The sequence below is a fragment of the Coturnix japonica genome, chromosome 2, assembly GCF_054131305.1.
Source record: "Coturnix japonica strain WE chromosome 2, WE-NBRP24, whole genome shotgun sequence".
NCBI classification, from domain to species: domain Eukaryota; kingdom Metazoa; phylum Chordata; class Aves; order Galliformes; family Phasianidae; genus Coturnix; species Coturnix japonica.
The window spans coordinates 86841562-86861710 of NC_140664.1; the positions used below are offsets into that span (position 1 = coordinate 86841562).

Genomic DNA, 20149 nt, shown 5'->3' on the forward strand with positions numbered 1-20149 from the left:
ACAGAATGACCCGGGTTGGAAGGGACCTCAAGGATCATGTAGTTCCAACCCCCCTGCCTAGCAGGGCACCAAACATACACATTTACTAGATCAGGTTGCCCAGGGCCCTGTCCAACCTGGTCTTGAACACCTCAAAGGACGGGGCATCCACAACCTCCCTGGGCAGCCTGTTCCAGGGCCTAACCACTCTCCTAGTAAAGAAGGATGGTTGTTCTCTCCTTGACCCGCGCTGTCTGAGGGAAGGACCTTTCAGAAACAGCCAGATCCCCTCAGAGCGCCTTAAGGACACTCAGCTGCTCGGCTCCCCACCCCTCCTCCATCTCTACCGCCCCTCAGAGCCGGCCTGACAGCGCCCCACAAGATGGCACCCTACGACCTAACTGCTCTCCCGGAGTAAAGATGGCGGCGTCGCCTTCTTCCGCTTCCTGCGGCTGTCCCGCCCTCAGTAGCGATGGCGGCTTCCTGCGCTGTGTGGCTGGAGGATCAGGTAATGGCGCTGCCCGCTGAGGGTTAGCGGGCGGCCTGGGGGTCACGGATGGCTAACGCGTGTCCTGCCGCAGGTGGATCGGGTGTCCTGCCCCTACGACGCCCATCACCGTGTGCCGCGGGCGTCGTTGGAGAGGCATGCGGCGTCCTGCCGCCTCCGCAAGATGGGCTACTCCGCCGAGGAGCAGGTGGGATGGGGAGTTAGGCTGGATAACCTGTAAGAGTCCCCTGCGGCTCGAAAGGTTTTATGACTGGGCTACCGTGTCCCGCAGGCTGAGATGTATGACTCCCGCTTCTTCTATGAGAACCTGAAGGTGCCCACCGTTGCAATGGGTAAGTATGTGGCTGGGCACTGTGTGGAGGTGGAATCACTGCATGACTGAGGGTGGTAGGGAACTGTGGGTTCACCCACAGCAGGGTGCCTGTGCCCATCTCCAGACACCTCTGAGCCTCTGGGCAGCCTTAACAGGTGTTAACACACCATCCTTGCCCCTGCAAAGCACAACTATGGGCCTGTGTAGAGCAGCCCTTGTGTGGAAGAACCTGAGTCCTCGCCGTAGTATACTGTGCTGCCCTGCCATCAGTAATCACTGTCATTAAAAACTCTGCCTTGAGTTTGGAGGTAGCAGCACTCTTAATGGTACTGGTGAGGATTTAAAAGTTCTGTGTGATACTTTGTTTTCTCTGTCTGCAGATAAAGATCTACAGTTTCACATAGTTCAGCAAGCTAGAGCTCAGAGTGCCAAAGAAGGCATAGGCTACACTGAAGGTAAGTGGTATCCAGGTGGGGAAACAGCTTTTCAGCTGTTCTGTGGAGAGCTGCTTGATTTCCCCTTTTGAATTACAATTACTGTGAGAAATCTTCATTTATTTATTTGTTTTGCTCAATATCCACAAATACTATACAGTTCTTTACTGCTGGTCTCAGCACGTTTCTTTGTCTTGTTTTATAGCAGGCCTTGTGACGGTAGAGCAAGTTAAGACCAATTTGCACTTCTCTTGGAGAGCTGAGATAGAGTAGAAAAATAGGGCCACCTACAGGAGCTTTGTTGTACTTTCCCGACCTGACATTCAGATACAGCAGCGCTTGCTCTGGCATGGATTTTCGCCTTCTTGCTTCTTTCACAAAGCAAAGCCTTTGTGTGATCGGCACTGGGCTTTTATAGCATGTCAGGTGCCTTTTGCTATGGAAACAAGTGATAATTCACTAATTCAATACAATTGTAGCCAAGTAGAGGAGAATCTGTTAAGCCTATAAAGAGGCGCATCACATGAATACATCAGTGAGCCACCAGATGCCAGTGTTTGCCTTCTAGTTTTCACTAGTTTTGCATTTCTATGAAGATAACACTAAAACTGTATGGAGTGGTTTTTATTATGGTGTTTTGGCCTCTTCCAAGATGCGCTGACTTGAAATGATTTGCTTCATTGGAAGTCTTTGGCAGTAGAGACAAAGGGAAAAAGATGTAACTGTAGTTTGTGTAATAGGGCTGGAGATCATTGTAAGATCACAAGCATGTAACTATTAGGGCATGTTTCTGGGTTTCTGTGATCCTGTAGGAATAGTATATAAAGTTCTCGTCCTGCCCTTTCAACTTAAGGACTGAAATCCCTACAGATGTGTAAGAGAAGGATGAACACAGTGTAGACGTTCACTGCATTGCTGAGCTTCTTAGCGTCTCCCTGTGTAATTATGCCGTTTTATTAATAACAGTGCTGTTCAAATTCCAGGATCCTATTCATCACTGCCTGTAGAAGTTCCTCAGAATCACAAACGTTTCACGTGTGACCTGACTCAAGCTGACCGTCTCGCTCTTTATGATTACGTTGTTGAGGAAACAAAGAAGCAGAGGTCCAGGTCACATATCACAGAAAATGACAGCGACCTCTTTGTGGATTTAGCAGCCAAGATCACTCAAGGTTTGAGAAGTGATTTACTGTTGAGTTTATTGCTCGGAGCTTTAACTTCCTATCAATAGGTGAGGTTTTGGTGAAAGCCAGCCTGAACTGTGTTTTGTTGTGGCTTTTTTTGTTTATTGTGGGAAAACGTTTAACTTTTAAAGACTGCCACGACATTCTGGCATCAGGAAATGGTAGACTGGTATCCTTTGTGCTGATAGTTCCGGCTGAGACTTGGCCATCTCAGCTGCTGTGTCTTAATCTATAGTGGCTTTGAAGACGCAGCCTGTGTTTTGTAGAGGTCTGACCAAACTGCAAGCCTGTACGCTGATTTGGATTACTGTTAGGAGACTAAGATCACATAATAATGTTTGAATGTTGTCTTTTTAGTCTTGTATAGACAGCAAGAAGGCTGGGGAGGAAGCTTGTGTGAAATTCATAATAGCTCTTCAGCATGGGAGAACCTTCAGGAGCAACCAATGTATTTGTTTTTCAGACACTTTAGTAGTAAAGCAGCAGACTTGTATACCTGGAGGCACTAATACTGTGCTAATACTCATTTGTTTTACTTCAAATTCTTTGTTAGATGACAGTCAGAAAGGTCCAAAGTCCCATCTGGAAATTCTGGCTGAAATGCGAGACTATAAAAGGCGACGACAGTCATACAGGGCTAAGAACGTTCATATAACGAAGAAGTCTTACACTGAGGTAAGCAGCTCAAGAGAACGCTGTGAGCTGAAATGCTTTTCTTTACCAAGTATACAGTGACATGCTGCTTTGTTGTTGTTTGTTTGTTGATATCTTTCTTTCCCCTTGAGGTGATTCGGGAGGTGATTGGTGTACATATGGAGGAACTCAGCAACCACTGGCAGGAAGAGAATAGGTTGGATAATGCAGAGATGTGTGAAGGGGGAAAGTCAAAACCTTCAGGAAGGTACGTCACAGTTGACATTGCAGCATTCAGAGGAATTGCTATTTCTGCCTGGACAGCAGCAGCCTGAGGGCCTGTAATGGTTTGTTTTTCAAGAGGAAGTGGCTTAGTAGGATGTCTTCTTTCTTACACTGTTAGGTCATTTTATTACAGAACTGATACTGAAAAGCTAATGACTGTGAAATTACTGAGTAACATCAGTACTGGTTTTGGTTTTGTTCTCTCAGAAAGGAAGACAGGCGGTCAGCTTCGGTGGACTCGAGGCAGTCTGGAGGAAGCTCAAAGGATGCTGAACGCACCAGGCATAGGCGAGAGAGCAGCAGGAGTCCAAGCAAAAGAAAAAGGAGTCGAGACAGAGGGAAAGACAGAGATTCTCGGAGGAAAAGAGAAAGGTGAGATGAAATAGCATCAAGCCGGTGCCTAAATGGAAGTCGCTGTGATACAGAGTTCAGAACTTATCACAGCTAAAAGGTTGATGCTTCAAACAATGTTACAGGATTAATACAACGCTGTCTGAGGCTGCTTATCTTGACATATCCCATGGGGATAGTTTGTGCTGGGATGTAATCAGTCGCATTGTTAATTTCACCACTATGAGACTGACTTTCTTTCCTTAGAAAAGGATATGATTACATTTAATGAGAGCTTTCTTTTTCCAGGTACTTTTATTCCTTCAGATTCCATTAACGACACACAATGGTGTTTGTTTTCTTGTTTCAGGGAAGAAGACAAGTATCACAGCCATAAAAGAAGGAAATAGAACCAAGAACAATAATGAGTTTTTGTTTGTTCAAAGAATTACTTGCACAGGATGTATTGTAACTGCTGTTATGCCAGAGGCGGTAATGCTGTGAACATAATGCTGGTGCTGCCTCACAGCTGTATTCAGAGAGAAAATCAGATGGCGTTCAGGGGTTGGCAGGATGGAAGCAGTGTACCTCAGAAAATGTACAAATGTATAAGATTTATGTATCTATTAATAAATTATAGTGATTTTTTAGCCTTTTGTGTTTGATTTAACAGAGGCTAATGGAATCTGAGACAGGCTGTATTAGTTTATTGTCCTAGCCCATGGGTAGTATCTAAAGGTGGATATGGCTTAGCCCTGGAGCAGCAGGATCGATTACAGATGGAAAGGGATGAAGGTAGTTCGCCTGTTCTCTACCACCTGACACCTCTGAGAATAGCGTCCCAGAAAGGCGGCACTTATTGTCACCTTATGGCATGCGTGGAAGGTGAGAGGGCAGATTTTAGAGTTCTCCAAAAGGCCTTTACCTTCAGCTGCAGCTTGCAGCTTACCAAAGGTTGTGCTTAAAGAAATTTAGGATCAACGTCAAGCTGACAATGGTGGTGACAGACATCCTGAAGAGCTCTGCTAATGTAGAGATGGAGCATATAAACAGGAAGGGGAATGGCTGTTTATGAGGGTGGACAGTGATAGGACAAGGGGGAATGGTTTTAAACTGAGAGAGGGGAGGTTTAGTTGAGATATTAGGAGGAAGTTTTTCACACAGGGGTGGTGACACACTGGAACAGGTTACCCAAGAAGGTTGTGGATGCCCCATCCCTGGAGGCATTCAAGGCCAGGCTGGATGTGGCTCTGGGCAGCCTGGTCTGGTAGCTGGTGACCCTGCATATAGCAGGGGGTTGAAACCAGATGATCATCGTGGTCCTTTTCAACCCAGGCCATTCTATGATGATGATGATGAGAAGAAATCCAAATTAGAGATTAAACTAGATGAAACTATTGTCATTAATCTAGTTGATTTTTTTTTTACTGTCTTGGCTACAGGGTTCTTCATGGTCTTTGAGCAGTGCTTGGCAAAACCATGTTTTATAGAGTTTGTTTATGCAGACAAGGCAGTCAAAAGACAAGCTGTGCTTTTTAAGAGTTAAAAACAGGAAGAAAATTGTTACTTTACTTAAGAAATGGACTGGTTAAGTTGCACCCATCCAGTCTTCTCTAAATTTAGTTTTCTATTTATAAAGTCTAGGTAGAAAGATTCATGAAATACATTTGATTCAGTATAAACAAATCAGTGAAAGTACCACTCCCAAGCTGTGAGCATCAATATTTCAGAGGTGAAAAAAAACAACATAACTACATATTCAGTTCACTCTGATAAAGGACAATTTCAAGAATGAAATATAAAGGGAAAGGTGTGCTGGAGTAGAGGTTCTTTGTGTATTGTACTGACTTCTTCATTTTTTCCACCTCCGTCTGCTGCTGAAGAGTTGACTTGATCAGAACTATGATGAGGACTGGCTCTGGAAGTTTCTGAGCAGTACCATGCCATTTTGTCGGTCACTGGAAAGGAATAGGAACCAAATATCTTAGAACAACACTTCAAGGTGATAAACTGTAGTATGTGGGGTAAGATACAGTTGAGGGTTACATTAATTGAGAGTTCTGTTATTAAAAAATGATTCTAATTAGAAATCATTCTGGTAATTGATGAGAAAGAAAATTGTTCATTTCTGTGCTTGTGCGTTCCTGATGTGATATGAAAACCAAAACGGGATGAATTCAGGTGGGAGTATGAGTAGGCTTTGTCTTTTATATCCACTGGAGGCAACCAACACAAAGAGCATTCCAAGAACAACAGTTTACCATATCCATCTCATACTATGACAACTGGAGAGCTGAACTATTTAAGAAGAAACTACATATTCCCCCACATAATTTCCAGGCAGAGCTAACATGGGGAGAAACACAACAGAAAGTTCACAGGCTTCAAGTGCGAGCTCCCAGTTTCTCTCCTGTTTACGATCCTTGTCCCAAGAGCAGCCCATAAGATGCTGATAGCTCCACTACCAGTAGTGCACAGATGATACAAAGCTGTATATAATTGCTTCCTAAGGGGAAAGCTACATCACTAGATAGCGACTTTAACATTTCAGAGATGGCTAAATAACAGTTTATCATTTCACAGTTCAAAGCCCCAAGGTTTTCCACTTACAGGAAATAACTATGTATGCTTTTGATATAACCTGAGTCAACCTTTACTCCTATCATGGATGCACCCCAAGCAAAGACAGATGACTCATCTAAAATTAGAGGTCTGTGGAGAATCCAGAGATAACATGTAACTTAAAATTGATGCCTGAACTTTTACTTACGCGTCTTCTTTAATCTTTTGGAGGAAAGATTTGATTTCCTCAGCTGGTATGTCTCCATCGATACTTGCCAAATAGCAGTAAAGGAATGAGAACATTTCATAGGGAATACGAGCTGCTCCACCTTCTGGGTCCTCTGTTAAAATTTCGCAGGCATATTTCATTGAACTCAGCAAGGACTGGAAGGGGTTGAAGGAAGGAATGAGAACAGTATCAGAGCCGTTAACATCTTTTGTATATCATGACAAAATGCAGACTGCAAGCCACAGAAAATGAGTGAAAATGAAATGAAGACTTTATCATTATTACCTAGCTCTCAGTATCAAATTTCTAGCTTTATGAGGAGGCTAAGGAAGCTGGAATTGTTCATTCTGGAGAAGAGGAGGCTCAAGGGGTGACCCTAATGCTCTCTATAACTACCTGAAAAGAGCTTGTGGTGAGGTGGAAATCAGCCTCTTCATATAACTAGTGACAGGACTAGAGTGAATGGTCTCAGGTTGCACAAGGGGAGATAACAGGTTGGACATTAGGAAAAGTTTTCTTCTCAGAGAGTGGGCAGGCACTGGAATGGGCTGCCCAGGAAGGTGGTGGAGTCACCATCCCTGGAGGTGTTCAAGGAATGCTTAGATGTTGTACTGAGGGACATGGTTTAGCGGGAAATACTGGTGGTAGGTGGGTAGGTACACGGTTGCACTGGATGATCTTAGAGGTCTTTTCCAGTCTTGGTGATTCTATGATTTATCAAACAGTGCAGGTTGTGAAAGCAAAACAATAATATAGTTCAAGTAATAAACAGGAGTAAAAAAAAATACCACAACTTTGTAATGTTGAAAGATTGCACCAAGTTGTCTGAGCTGTATCCAAAACGCTCAACAGCTCAAACCTCGCTATCTGTCTACGTGTATATATGAGCTCATGGGTCTAAATGGGTTTGCAGTGACAGTTAAGATTGATAGACAAATCTAAAACAAACAAACAAAAAAATGCAACAGTTCCATGTTAAATCTTAGGAATTATAATATTTATTATTTTCCCTCTTTGTATGCAAGCTCCACTTTAATAGTGGAAAAAACCCTGAAGCAAAAAGAATACAAAAAGTGTCCAAGTTCTCTGTTGAACAAAAACATGCCTCTAAGTGTTAGCTCAAAGCATGCTTTAAAAAATGCTTTATTCCACGTGGTGCCTGTAATCCAGTACCCTATCCATCCCAGGCTATTAAGGGACATGTGGAAAAATCAGGCATGAAATTTGATTGAATCAAAGGCTGGTTGGATGCTATTAAAAACTTACCTTCCTCAACCCCCGCAAAAAAGAAAGCAAAAAAAACCCAAAAACACACAAAGAAAAAGACTTTTGTTAACCCAAGAAGTCATATTTTTGTTAAGAATTTCTTCAAAATTTATCTTAACTTCTTCATCAATAGGCAAGCAATGACTTTACAAATATATATTCAGGAATGTAAACTAAAACTGGAAGAAAAGAATGTAACAATTTGTAAGCCTTTCTGGTTTAAGCTGAAGTTCAGGTTTTCATCGTGCAGAGATAAAATCAAATCATTTTAATATCTGAAAGGATGGATAAAGGAAGTAAATTCAGGTTGTTCAGCTCCATCAGAACAAGGCTCCTGGGACTGCTTTTTTGTTTCGGTTGTTTTCTTGTCATCTGGTGGTTTTTGTTCTGTTTTGTTTTTAAGTAACATTGCTGTTGTTACTACTACTACTTTTTTTTTAAGTGAAGTAAAAGAAATCACCAAATCCATTTCTGGGCGGGGCTGGAATCAAGAAATACGCCCTTCAGGTGGACAAGTACAACTGCATGGCCAGACTGGGTCAACCAACATCACAGAATCACAGAATTGTAGGGGTTGGAAGGGACCTCTAGAGATCATCGAGTCCAACCCCCCTGCCAAAGCAGGCTCCCTACACCACGTCACACAGGTAGGCGTCCAGGTGGGTCTTGAATATCTCCAGAGAAGGAGATTCCACTGCTTTTCAATAACACAACATTCTCAAAACACTACTGGGCATCTGTTTTCTTCTTAGTACCCCTTCTGCAGTCTTCTAATTTTATACTTCACAGGAACATCAGCTTAGTGTGAGTATTTCATAACAATTCATTTACAGCACTCTGCTGAGACTTTATTACTGATATTAGAAGAATTAAATGTAGATTTAGTAACATTAACTGCTTCTGTGAAAATGTAATTGGCTACACAATTAGAAACTGATGTTTTAATTTCTCCCTCCAGCTCTTCTCTTTAGTCTATTACACTGATGCCATAAGCATTGTTCCTCTATTGCCTTGGTTGAGCTGCCAGTGGACATGCCTACTGTCCTACCGCCACATCCCAGTAAGCATGAGGATAAGCCCTTACTGCTTAAGCTCTCCTTCCAAAACAACCTGTAATCATCATACATTATCATTAGTGGCCAGCCAGGAAGGTTCCTGCTGTGAATGTTAGGCTGGAGGAGGCTCGGAGCACCTGATCTAGCTGTAGGTGCTCCTGTTCATTGCAAGGGAGTTGGAGTAAATGAACTTCAAAGGTTCCTTCCAAATCACAACAGTTCTGATTCTGCGGACATACCTCACCAAGCACGCTGCACCCGAGTGCCAGAATCTTCATCCACTCCACCTCTTCATCAAAGGTGTCCAACTCCAGGATAGCTTCCAGCTGCTCCTCTGGCAGGCACAAGTCTTTCCATTTTTCCTTCAGCTCTGCAACACTTACAGTGCCTTTAGCGGAAAGCTGTAAATACAATTACAGTGCCGCAATAAGAACGCTGAAAAAGAATGAAACTAAGAAAAACAACCCTTCCCAAAACGCATCAAATTTTTGACAGTCATCTACTAATCATCTGACATGTTTTCTGTCTAAGACAAACACACACATTTGCTAAATGTCTGGTTGTACCTGTTTGTGCAAGACTTTAAGGAGTCCCGGGGTCAAACCAGCATCCATCTTCTGTTTTGCTGAAGGTGTTTCAAGTCTCTCCTTCACTGGAAGGGGCTCGCCTTTGGACAGTGCTGTAAAGTACCTGAGTGAATGGGAACAGCAAGGCACTCCAGTACCTAGGATGATTAAACACTACGCCTTTCTTTTCAGTGGAAGACAGTTTCTAGACATCACATACTCCTTTTTATCATACTGTAATAATTTATGAGTAGTTTAACTTATTTTGATAAAGGCAGAAATAAATTTATTAACACCAAGAGTATGCTCGCACAACTGAAGCACAGTCTTTTCCCATTAGATTGATGAGTACCTTTCCAATTTATTTAGCTGATTTATTTAGCGTTCCTCCCACATGCTACCTGTGAAGCACAACTGGTAATATACTGCAATGCTCACATAACCATTTTGTCTGCAGGTCTACACACTCCAAAATAAAATTCAAGGACAGTGTAGAAAGAGAATTCACAGAATCACAGCATTGTAGGGGTTGGAAGGGACCTCCAGAGATCATCGAGTCCAACCCCCTGCCAAAGCAGGTTCCCTACACCACGTCACACAGGTAGGCGTCCAGGCGGGTCTTGAATATCTCCAGAGAAGGAGACTCCACCACCTCCCTGGGCAGCCTGTTCCAGTGCTCCGTCACCCTCACCGTAAAGAAGTTCTTGTGCACATTTGTGCGGAACTTCCTATGCTGTACTTTCATCCCATTACCCCTAGTCCTGTCCCCACGCACTACTGTAAAGAGACCAGCCTCACCACTATGGCTTCCACACCTCAGGTATTTATAAACCTGGATCAAATCCCCTCTCAGCCTCTTTTCTCAAGGCTAAACAGACCCAGTTCCCTAAGTCTCTCCTCATAGGGGAGATGCTCCAGGCCCTTCACCATCTTAGTGGCCCTCCGCTGGACTCTTTCCAAGAGATCCCTGTCTTTTTTTTACTGAAAAATTTGATATGAAATCTTTAAACTAAAAGGCCAACAGGTTGTGTTATACACTGAAGAATGCAACACTGCTGTATACAATCAACAGAAGCATTGGGTCTTTGTGGTTCTGTGCTGACAGTGCTACATGGTTATGAGGATGCCATACTTACGCAGCTGACCACTGCAAAACATCATGAGGCTGAGTCCTAATAGCAGCTTTGGTGAACTGTTTGATAATGTCTGGTAGCACAGGGGGGATTTGGATCTGCTGAGCACAGAACAGGGTGTCTGGAAGAGGCATGGTCTTCTCAAGTTCAGTTACGCGGACCTGAAGGGATTAACAATAAAACAGATGTAGGATGACAACAAAAAACTGCCCGCACAATGTTTACACCCAAACTGCCCCCTTTCTTACTGAGCCTACCAGAGAACCTTAATCTTGATACCAAGCAAAAGCCTGCAGATGGAGCCCAACCACAGCTCTAAGCCCAGACTACTGCTGTCAGCAGCTGCCTTTTGCTAAGTCTTGATCTTCCTCAAGATTAATGCAGCCGCCGCATCTCCCCCAGCTCGAGGAAGCCGCTCAGCCCCGCCTCACCTTTGTTTGCGCCGCCGCTGCCCCGGCAACGAGCGCACCGTGACGGCTGAGGGGGCGGGCGGATGGGACGGCGGTTTGCGGCCCGCCTCGCTCAGCCGCGGGTGCAGAGCCCGTGTTTAACCCGTGTTTAGCCTCGTTTGTGAGGAGGCCGAAAGCCACATCTAGCCTGGCCTTGAATGCCTGCAGGGATGGGGCACCCACAGCCCCCTTGGGCATCCTGTTCCAGTGCGTCACCATCCTCTGTGTGAAAAACTCCCTTCTAAAATCTAACCTAAACCATGCCCGTTTGGCACTGGCCACCAGTCAGGCATGAGGTATCAGAGGAAAAGAGCTCTCACTTACCTTGTCAAAGTTCATCTCCTTGTTTGTTTTTGAAGACAGCTTCTGTTCTTTATTTAAACTTTATTATAAGAATTCAGTTCCCTGTTTCATGTATTTATTATTTCATCATTTCTTCTGGGAATCCGAGCCGTTGCTCAGACCATACAGCACCTATACATCACAGCATCACAGTCTCACAGTCTCATGCGGGTTGGAAGGGACCTTAAGAGATCATCGAGTCCAACCCCCAACATAAGGCAAACCTAACAAGAACATGGGCCCGGTCACAGGAAACTTACAGTAGAGGTACAAACAAATGGACAGACAGTGAAGTAGAAGAAAAAGCTGTGCTGATCAGCCTGCTAGGCAGCAAGATCAACAAACCACTGCCATCTGTGTTGTGCAGGAAAGGGCTTTTCACTGAATTCTCTGAAGAATAACAGGGCTGCTGTGAACACTTTTATGAGGACCTTTGCTCAAGCATAGGGAAGGGAGAGCAAGGGAGGAATGCGCCCTACTGAGAAATGATGCAAAGTGCTGCAATCGGGGCTGGAGTTTGCATCCTACTGAGAAAACAGCTGGCAAAATAGTTACAGGCACCAGAGGGCCCTCAGAACATAAACAAATTACTTAGGCTTTACCCAGTGGAGAAGGGGTAGTCAGAGAAAACATGTAAAGTTTTAACTACTTTTAATCAATATAAAAATATTCTGTGTAAAAACAGTCAAAGCCATGCTGCAGTTAAGTAGGCAAAAGATAGCTACAAAGCCATCTGACAGCTCGTGGATAAAGGCCTGTAGAACTAACACCAGCAGACGCTCAGTACCCACAGAGCCAGTGCAGCTAAGCTGGTAGACAACTCCAATCCCTCCCCCTTCACTACTTAAGATCAACAGAGACTGTAATGAAGTCACACACAGCTTCTCCCACTCAAAGAGTAATGCAAAACCACTGCACGCTATATCATGACTCTGGAAGTCACTCGAACACAGCTTGTCATCTGTCCTAGCAACAGACAGCTCACTGACAAGCCTACTATCAAGTTTCCATCGCAGGAGAGTACACACAGCACAGCAAGGCAAACTATAACAATTTTAAACAATAATTAAAAGAAATCATTTAATTATATATATATATATATGTATATATATACACACAACCTTCTTTCCTAGAACATGCTTAAAATAAAGAGATGAGATATTTTGGACTCTTACAATACAGTTTCAGAAACTTCACCCCATCCGTGATCTGTAGAGTAGTGCAAAAGCAAGCTCGAGTTTCATTTGAAACCTGTTCTCATTAACAAAGAGCAAATACAGATAATGTAAGCTACATTAAAATAGCTACAGTTCACATTACATGACTGGATCGACTTCTTGTTTTTTGGTTAACATCATGACTTAACAAAATTAACACTAATAAGAAACAGCACAATGGCTTTTTCTTAATAAATTTTAATGTTAAGACCGGTTTTGATAAAAAACCCACCAAAGTTACACAAATTGCACTACTGCAAATTCTGCACGATGCACAGCAGTGCTGCCAGTGTTGGAGATTTGGGGAACTCTTTATGAAAGATTTGCCAAGGCCAGAATTTTTGGCAAAAAATAAGAATGTAAGTTGGCAATGAATTCAATGTTGTGGAAAAAACATCCTTGTCCCACGAGGATTTACACCACTGGAAATATTCAAATGCAACACTTACGCGGATCAAAAATATCTGGGGGTGAATACTCAAATTAGCCTCTAGTCAGCGAGAATGAAATACAAACATCTTGGCTATCTTCTCCATAACTTCATTCAACTGGAAGCATCCTAATTAATCACTCCAAAAGCTATCAGGAAAACAGTAACTCTGTAAGAAGTAGTTTCCGACCTCCCAATAGTGAGGTTCAATGCGTTCTGATACATTTGGTTTGTGTTCAGAACATAAGAGTCCAGACACCAAGATACGCGCTACCACCATCATAGTCTGGACCAAACCAGTTCAAAACACATAGATCAGAGATGCAGCATCAATAAAAGGAGATGACATGCTCTAAAAACCTGCCAAATGCTCAAGTATTAATTAGATACATATATAGTTAAGTGCAGAATACTGAAGGACAAGGTACTAAGTCCCAAACTTAATTGTTTCATCAATTTTCTGATTACTGCAGTGGATACTTGTATTCTCTCATCTGGTTTAGGAAAAACACTGCAGCTCTGTGAATTCTCTTTAAAAGATATATATTAAAAAAATGACTGCAAAAAAACCTCTTATCTCCATACAGAAACGACACAAACTTGATTTAGTGCCTCTTGCTGGACTGCCCCTGCAAAGAAACCTGTTAACTTTTCCTTGCCTGTTTAATGGCAGATATAGTAGCATATAGATTTCCCTTCTCTGCAGGCAATTCATGCTATCTGATGAATGCTTTCCTCAGGATTACTGCCATGAAAAATTCACACTGACCCATTCTGAAAGAACACACTTGAAGTGTAACTGTATAAATAAAACCCATGCAGTAGTTTGCAACTTAGGTAACTCACAGGAAAGAAAAAAAAAAAAGATTTCAAGCTCTTTAATGAAGGACCAGATCAGAATGTTGCTTACACTACGCTCTTTGTTTCTGTGCAAACACATCGATAAGATTCGACCCTTCACTTGGGGGTCACGAAGAATACTTTCTGTTGATTAAGTGGTAAACCTATCTCATTTTGCTCGGTACCTTTAAATGCATCACCTAGAATCACCTAGCTTTAGTGAATTTTTACTTACTGCTTCAGTACAGGAAATCCTGATTCCCAAAGCCCCAGAAATCCCCAAAGCAAAAGAGAAAAACCCAGCTGAGCCTCAACAAGTACATCTGAATTCTCAGAAAAATGACATATTTTCTTGATTTAACAGTAACTGTACAATATTACAAACTCAGACACATGAAAAAAACAATCAGGCAATAGAAAAATGTACAACAGCTTTGGTGTTATACAAAATAATAAAAAAAGACAGCAAGATACACAGTTCATTACGTTCTCACCACAGCCACTTCACTGCTGACTGTAAGACAGTTGTTTACTTCTCGTATCCTCTGTGTGGCCCTTCCACTCATGAAGAAATCATACTATATTACTACAATAAGAACTGTTATGAACACCGTAAAGTAAGCTCCAGATTTTATAAAAAACATCTTGCCTCTTTGCACTATTGCTTTGTGGCACATTGTTTGTCAACAGAACAACAGTCCAAAATAAAGTGACAACTAGATTTAATAAATTAATAGACTTTTTTTTGTTTGTTTGTTTTTTAAAAGATGTACTATGCACATTCTTTTTTAATCCAAGGGTGTCAGGATACTTCTATTTACACATATACAGACCTCAGACAGTATTGATAACACCAGAAAACGCAGATAAGGAACAGTGCCTTAACTGCAATCTGGATGCTACAAACAAAAGCCGAAACACTGCTGAGAGTATTATTGGGAGAGATATCCAAAAACTGAAGAGAAGTCTATGAACAAGAAACATGTAAAGGCAGAGGGAAGGTCAAGATGTTTAACATGACCATTTATTCTTGTGAAGACTGAGGTGGAGTTGTTGATGTGCCTTGTTTACCAGACTTTCGTTCATAATTCACGAGTCGTTGCCCAACAAGGTACCTGGAATTATAATAAAAGCAGTGAGAAATTAACTCAAGTTACTACAGTTTTACAGTATCACATAGTCTCACAGTCTCGTGTGGGTTGGAAGGGACCTTAGAGATCATCAAGTCCAACCCCCAGGATTCGAGCCTCCTGTGTAGCAGAGCGGCACTTCTACCACTTGCGCCACAGGGGGGATTCGAACCCGGGCCTCCGGTGTTGCAAAGCGGCATTCCTACCACTGCGCCACCGTTTTGAACCATAAATTCCATTCCATCTCCTCTGTTGCAGAACTAGCTTTCTTATTTCAATAAAAGTTATTCTACACATGACCCTCCCCAGCCCAAGAGTCTTCAACACTCCATATTCATATTTTTTACCCTCTACTTCAGGGTATTGCACAATGGAATATAGGTATTATGGGTTTGCAGACTTAACCCTGGTAGTCATACAATTCAGACATAAGCAGCCAGAGTCAAGATATGGAACACGAAGAGTATGTTTTCATTACTTCTATACCCAGCTCCATCATGGAATGATATTTCTGTGAACATTTTTGCAGCATTTCCCTCAACCAACAAAACATCTGCAACAGCAACAACTTTGATACAAAACCTAATTTGAGTGTTAATAAGGTTCTAAGTTTAATAAACTATCAGCCTCAATGCAGAACGTGCATCACTTAAGAGTTCTGACAGGTTCAGTTCATAAACTGAAAGTAAAACAAGCCTGCTAATAAAAAGATACTGCAAAGGAAGAGCTTTCACTATAGCTCAACCTTTCCTAGAGGCTGAGAAAATATCCTACTGTTACATCACATCATGCCTAAGGGCTGTATGATTCCTTTATTTAAACTGTTTTCACATCTCACCATCCCATCAGCTTAGCAGTTTTTTCTTACCTTTCACATAATTGCTTACCTCCTCTATATCATTGATTCACACACCTACTTTATGCCATCTAAGTTCTATTCCATGCATCCTATTTGCCTGCTGGTTCTATGTGTAAACTCATACAGACTCTTCACCTGAAAGTTCCTATTTCTTTTTAAACTTTTATCACTGCTCCTTTTCTTGCTTTACCATAACCAAACAACTGACCCGTTCTGCACACTTCAGAATATCACAAAACTTGCATATAATGTTGAAATATTTTACATGAAACAAGGTAACAAGGCAACAACAGGTAAGAGAGTTATCAAGAGCAGTTTAAGTCTGCCTCGGAAGGTTCATTTGTCTAAAAAGCTCCCTAAAATCCATTTTAGCCCTAAGTCTCTACAGCATCTAAATTCAATCTGAGGTCATAATCATTACTTATCGCTATTAAAAGTGGGAAAATTCAAAACCAAAACAAAGCTCCACCACCAAAAACATACTATGCACTCACTTGTCATTCTTAATATGTTCATAAAGGCGCTTGAACTGGCGGACTTGGAAGGAGAGGATTCCCATCAAAACCACCACCATGAGCAGGAAAGGATAAATCCGACGCTGAACGAGGTTTTGCATTTCAGCAGTAACTCCTACAAAACAAGATACAACCCTCACATAATCTAATATTGCTGAAGGTACCCAAACTCCAGACTTCAGTGACAGAACAATATTTAAGCATTTATATTTGCTGGCAGAAGTGGCTATATAAAAAAAAAAATAAGCTAGAGCTTCATGTTTTATTTCCACAGGTAAGTTTACCTTGCTCTAAAGCATCAGATGACAGACAGGTATTCTGATTTTATACATACCTAGTAAAGGTACAACACCAGAAGCTATGATGTATGGTACACACAGGGAAAGCAACAGGACAGAGATCACTGGTGCTGCCAGTTTACAGATTATGAAGTGTAAATCAATGTTGCGAATCCCATTTGCATATACCTAAGAACAAGTTAGAAGTAGAATAGGTCAATCAAAAGAGCCATGCTTTTGTGCTTACAGTAGTAGTTACAAAAAACAGCTCTCATAGAACTCTCCTTATGAGAAGCAAATGGTGTCCCCAGCTTGAAGAAATCATGATGGTCATGGTTGTAAAAGGAAAGACTGCTGGCTAGTCTGCACTATAAGGACTCCAGGAAATCATTTCAATACTTCCCTGGAGAACAACTATGATCAGCTAGCACATACAGCTATATAAGGGCCTCTGTCACACAGGCTGGATGCAATAATTTCTAAGGATGATTCAGAAGTGCATGTGTATAAAGCAGGCCCAGGAAGATCATTTAGAATGGAAGCAGCTATAGGATGCATTGAGTAAGTCCAAGAACAAAGACTACATTTCTCCTGGGAGAAACCTAGGATGATCAGTGAATGTTTAAGAACTGGAATTAAGTGATAGATCTAACAAGCCTTCTGTGCTGAGGTCAAGACACACACCAACAGCCATTAGTAAACTCAGTGCAGGGCAGAAAAGTTACTTTCCAACAAAGGAAAGAGGTACACTGTTGATATGACAAGGATAGAACTTAAAACGTTCTAGACAAGGAAAAATTACTTGTGCAAAAAACTGTTACTCAGAACAGCTCACTCAGACTTAGTGATCGAAGGGGAAAGGAAACATCATTTGATATATCTATTCATGCATGAATGAGGGAATCTCTACAGCTCTTAGAAAGAGCCTCAAGAGATTGAGTTCAACCCCTCTGCTAAGGTAGGTACCCTACAGCAGGTCGCACAGGTTGCTGTCCAGATGGATCTAGAGTATCTCCATAGGAGATGCTACAACCTTGCTGGGCAACCTGCTCCAGTGCTCCTTCACTCTTACCACAATTACGTTCTTCTGCATATTTTCTGTTCTTGCATGGTGGGACACTGTATATGTACACATATGAAATCATCTGAAGAAAGAATGATGTTTCTTGCTCTAAGACACACTTGAAAAAATTTGTGTATACCCATAAGCAGCATTTTCTTGACTTCAGAGGGTTATTTTCCTTTACTGCTAGGTGTACCTCAATGGATTACGCCATACAGTTTAAAGGGATTCTACAAGACTACTCCAGTTTTATTCAATTCTTGAAACTACTATAGCATTAATTCAATCTTCCGACAGTCCCCACAGAACATTCATCAACATGCACTCTACAGATAATTCACACAGACAATTTTCTCTCACCTGTTCAATAACTGTTTTCAGCCACCACTGAGGACCCATGAGAGTTATGGCAGCAATTATTTTGGCATGCAGAACTCCAAGAGCCCAGTCCTAGTTTTGTAAAAGCGTACTGTTAGCATTAACAAAATTTTTAACAGCTTGTTGTTGAAAGGTTTTAGGGTATGTTGTTAGAAATGAAGATAAAACCAATTATATTGTATGGAATTTAAAGACACAACATTGCTACCAGTTTCTAGTGCGAAGTTAAATTCTTTCTGTATTATATATATTTGTAAAAGACTACTGGATAAAAACATTACATAGAATATCTACTATTACAAAAAAAGCCAGTGTTCAAGTTGCTTTGAAGCACATTCTGTGTTTGTTCAGGCACACAGTCTTTGTCTAAGTCAATTAATCCTCTTTTGTGACTGTATGGGAAATTGGTAATCACAGCCTGAACCTCTGATTAATCAGCTGTGGCAAGTGTCGGGTCAGCTGTGGGAGCACAGGTGAGGGTAACTCAGCTGTGCTCCCGGAAGGGGTGGAGCTTGATTCCACCTCCTCTAGACCTTATTTAAGGGCTGACCACCACTAAGGCAGCATCTCTTGGAGATTGCTTCAGCATTTCCCAGCAAAGGCATTCATATTGGTGAGTTCTTCCCTATAAATAACCTTTTGAATATCTGTTACCATCTTTTTATCATTCCACCTTACAGTGACAAATGGAAATTATTTCCAATCATTATAGCTCCTTGTTAACTTAGAATCAAGTCTACCTAGTCTGTTCCTTTGAGGAAGCTCCACCAAACGGAAATAACATCTTTTGGTATATTTGACCCCAAACTTTTAAAAGATGTGCATGAATTAGAAATTTGTAGAATCAATTGCACAAATTCTTTCCAAAAAGGTATGTAAAGTATTCACCTACCACTTAAATGACACAGTTTACTTAAAACAACAGCTCTACAGTATACTTATATAACATAAAAAAGCCAAACAATGAACTCAAGTAAACCCTTAATCTTAAGTGAAGAAATGGATCAATGGATCAGGAGGATAAGAATGGGAGCAACTGACCTGCCAAGGACAGAACAGAGGTGTTTGATCCAAGGGAACTCTCAAAGGCGCAACGATGACCAGCTCAAACAGAAGACCAAGCAAAAGTGGAACCACACCAGCTAGCAGTATTGCCACTATCAATGTCTTCATTATCTAAAAAAAGACATCCAATTCACATGGTTGTTAAGAAACTTTTTTTTTTTAAACTTCAAAATATAGCTTAAGCTATGCAGACAAAGTTGGAGAAAAAACACTACAGATTTCTAATGCACGTGTATACATATACACCTATAGAAATCATTACAACCACATCGACAGTTATGTAGTATGAATTTTTAGGATCAAGTCCTATTCTACAGGCTGCCCAGAAAAAGCCATGACTGCAATTACTAGTATCCATGTAATTCTTAACCACAATCTCACATTTAACTCTTATTGATAAGGAACATCATCCTATGGCATTTTATTACACGCATTTTCCATCATGGAAGTGCAGATGAAGCAAACGTGTGTCAGTGAATTCCTCCATGTGTAGAAATGGCACCCACTGACATACACTGACACTTGGTGAATATGAATGGAGACCAAACAGTGCATAGTGCATGTGAGCACAGTGAGGGGGTGGGTGGTGTGCTTCAGCAGTAGAAACAGTGGGTTTCCTCCACTGGTGTGGATGTTTACAAGTGTGGCATGCAGGCTCTTGCATGGCTAATGGTGGCGACTGCTGAAAAATGGTGTTTGTAGCTGTAAATTCACCCTATCAAATAGTGTTATTATGCCCTTTGCACCTATTGTAGTTCCCACGGAAATGCAAAGGAGGCATTACTTTCAGAGTGACTTATGTATACCTGAGGACACGTGGCATATGGGATAACATAGTGCAACACCTGAGTTTTTCTTTGCTCCTGTGAAGTGAATATATACACGTCTACACGTACACTTGTCTCCCTAGGTAACATATTTATGCAAACTCATCTCCACTGACTGCTTAACATTGTGTTAAACTGTTTTACAGACTTAGAGTTAGCCCATGCAATAGGAATGTAAACTCCACAAGTTTCCTAAGTCTGAAAAGGGAAAATGCAGTACAAGTTACAGTGCAAAACTGGCAAGAAACAAACGAAATTACAAGTTTTGTTTGCTAACTT

At 41.7% G+C, this 20149-nt stretch overlaps 3 protein-coding genes across 18 annotated transcripts in view; 1 reads left to right on the plus strand and 2 right to left on the minus strand.

The window, feature by feature from the left end:
• The first annotated feature begins 444 nt into the window (after positions 1 to 444).
• Positions 445 to 4316, plus strand: SNRNP48 (small nuclear ribonucleoprotein U11/U12 subunit 48). 3 transcript variants are annotated; one of them, XR_014942832.1, is made up of 9 exons: positions 445 to 487; positions 561 to 674; positions 759 to 819; positions 1181 to 1255; positions 2218 to 2465; positions 2972 to 3093; positions 3204 to 3319; positions 3544 to 3708; positions 4037 to 4316. XR_014942832.1 is itself a non-coding variant. In XM_015854450.3 (9 exons), the coding sequence occupies exons 1-9, from the start codon at positions 452 to 454 to the stop codon at positions 4074 to 4076; spliced, it is 918 nt and encodes a 305-aa protein (XP_015709936.3). In that variant the 5' UTR covers positions 445 to 451; the 3' UTR covers positions 4077 to 4316. The 3 variants fall into 3 exon arrangements, 2 of the variants coding, with proteins under 2 accessions (XP_015709936.3, XP_085394011.1); XM_015854450.3 differs by having other exon boundaries at positions 2218 to 2406; XM_085537885.1 differs by lacking the exon at positions 1181 to 1255 and having other exon boundaries at positions 2218 to 2406.
• On the minus strand, positions 3921 to 11390 carry ROPN1L (rhophilin associated tail protein 1 like). 9 transcript variants are annotated; one of them, XM_085537887.1, is made up of 6 exons: positions 11251 to 11390; positions 10481 to 10638; positions 9345 to 9468; positions 9018 to 9179; positions 6437 to 6612; positions 3921 to 5624 (listed from the first exon to the last, which is right to left on the minus strand). In XM_085537887.1, exons 1-6 carry the CDS (start codon positions 11263 to 11265, stop codon positions 5567 to 5569), a joined length of 693 nt encoding a protein of 230 aa, XP_085394013.1. In that variant the 5' UTR covers positions 11266 to 11390; the 3' UTR covers positions 3921 to 5566. The 9 variants fall into 9 exon arrangements, with proteins under 9 accessions (XP_085394013.1, XP_015709898.2, XP_085394017.1 ...); XM_015854412.2 differs by lacking the exon at positions 11251 to 11390 and adding an exon at positions 10909 to 11219; XM_085537891.1 differs by lacking the exon at positions 11251 to 11390 and adding an exon at positions 10909 to 10932 and having other exon boundaries at positions 9345 to 9457.
• A 931-nt stretch (positions 11391 to 12321) lies between these two features.
• The window catches only part of MARCHF6 (membrane associated ring-CH-type finger 6), a 36238-nt gene continuing 28410 nt past the window's right edge, over positions 12322 to 20149 (minus strand). For 4 of the 6 annotated variants that reach the window (XM_015854410.3, XM_015854409.3, XM_085537880.1 and 1 more), the window contains exons 22-26: positions 19020 to 19154; positions 17961 to 18050; positions 16594 to 16726; positions 16239 to 16374; positions 12322 to 14870 (exon numbers count right to left, since the gene is read on the minus strand). In XM_015854410.3, coding sequence (XP_015709896.2) covers positions 14780 to 14870; positions 16239 to 16374; positions 16594 to 16726; positions 17961 to 18050; positions 19020 to 19154 — 585 coding nt within the window. In that variant the 3' untranslated portion in view covers positions 12322 to 14779. The remainder of the gene's footprint in view (positions 14871 to 16238; positions 16375 to 16593; positions 16727 to 17960; positions 18051 to 19019; positions 19155 to 20149) is intronic. The other 2 variants (XR_014942831.1, XR_014942830.1) reach the window with 1 other exon arrangement.

Excerpts from the sequence above, each read along its gene's own strand:
- SNRNP48 (XM_015854450.3), top strand. The coding sequence starts at position 452 with ATGGCGGCTTCCTGCGCTGTGTGGCTGGAGGATCAG. Across the intron at positions 488-560 it reads CTGTGTGGCTGGAGGATCAG|GTGGATCGGGTGTCCTGCCC; the intron begins GTAATGGCGCTG and ends GTCCTGCCGCAG. Across the intron at positions 675-758 it reads GCTACTCCGCCGAGGAGCAG|GCTGAGATGTATGACTCCCG; the intron begins GTGGGATGGGGA and ends CGTGTCCCGCAG.
- ROPN1L (XM_015854412.2), bottom strand. The coding sequence starts at position 11,145 with ATGGTGACGCACTGGAACAGGATGCCCAAGGGGGCTGTGGGTGCCCCA. Across the intron at positions 9,469-10,480 it reads GTTTTGCAGTGGTCAGCTGC|GTACTTTACAGCACTGTCCA; the intron begins GTAAGTATGGCA and ends CCATTCACTCAG. Across the intron at positions 6,613-9,017 it reads GGTGCAGCGTGCTTGGTGAG|TCCTTGCTGAGTTCAATGAA; the intron begins GTATGTCCGCAG and ends AACCCCTTCCAG.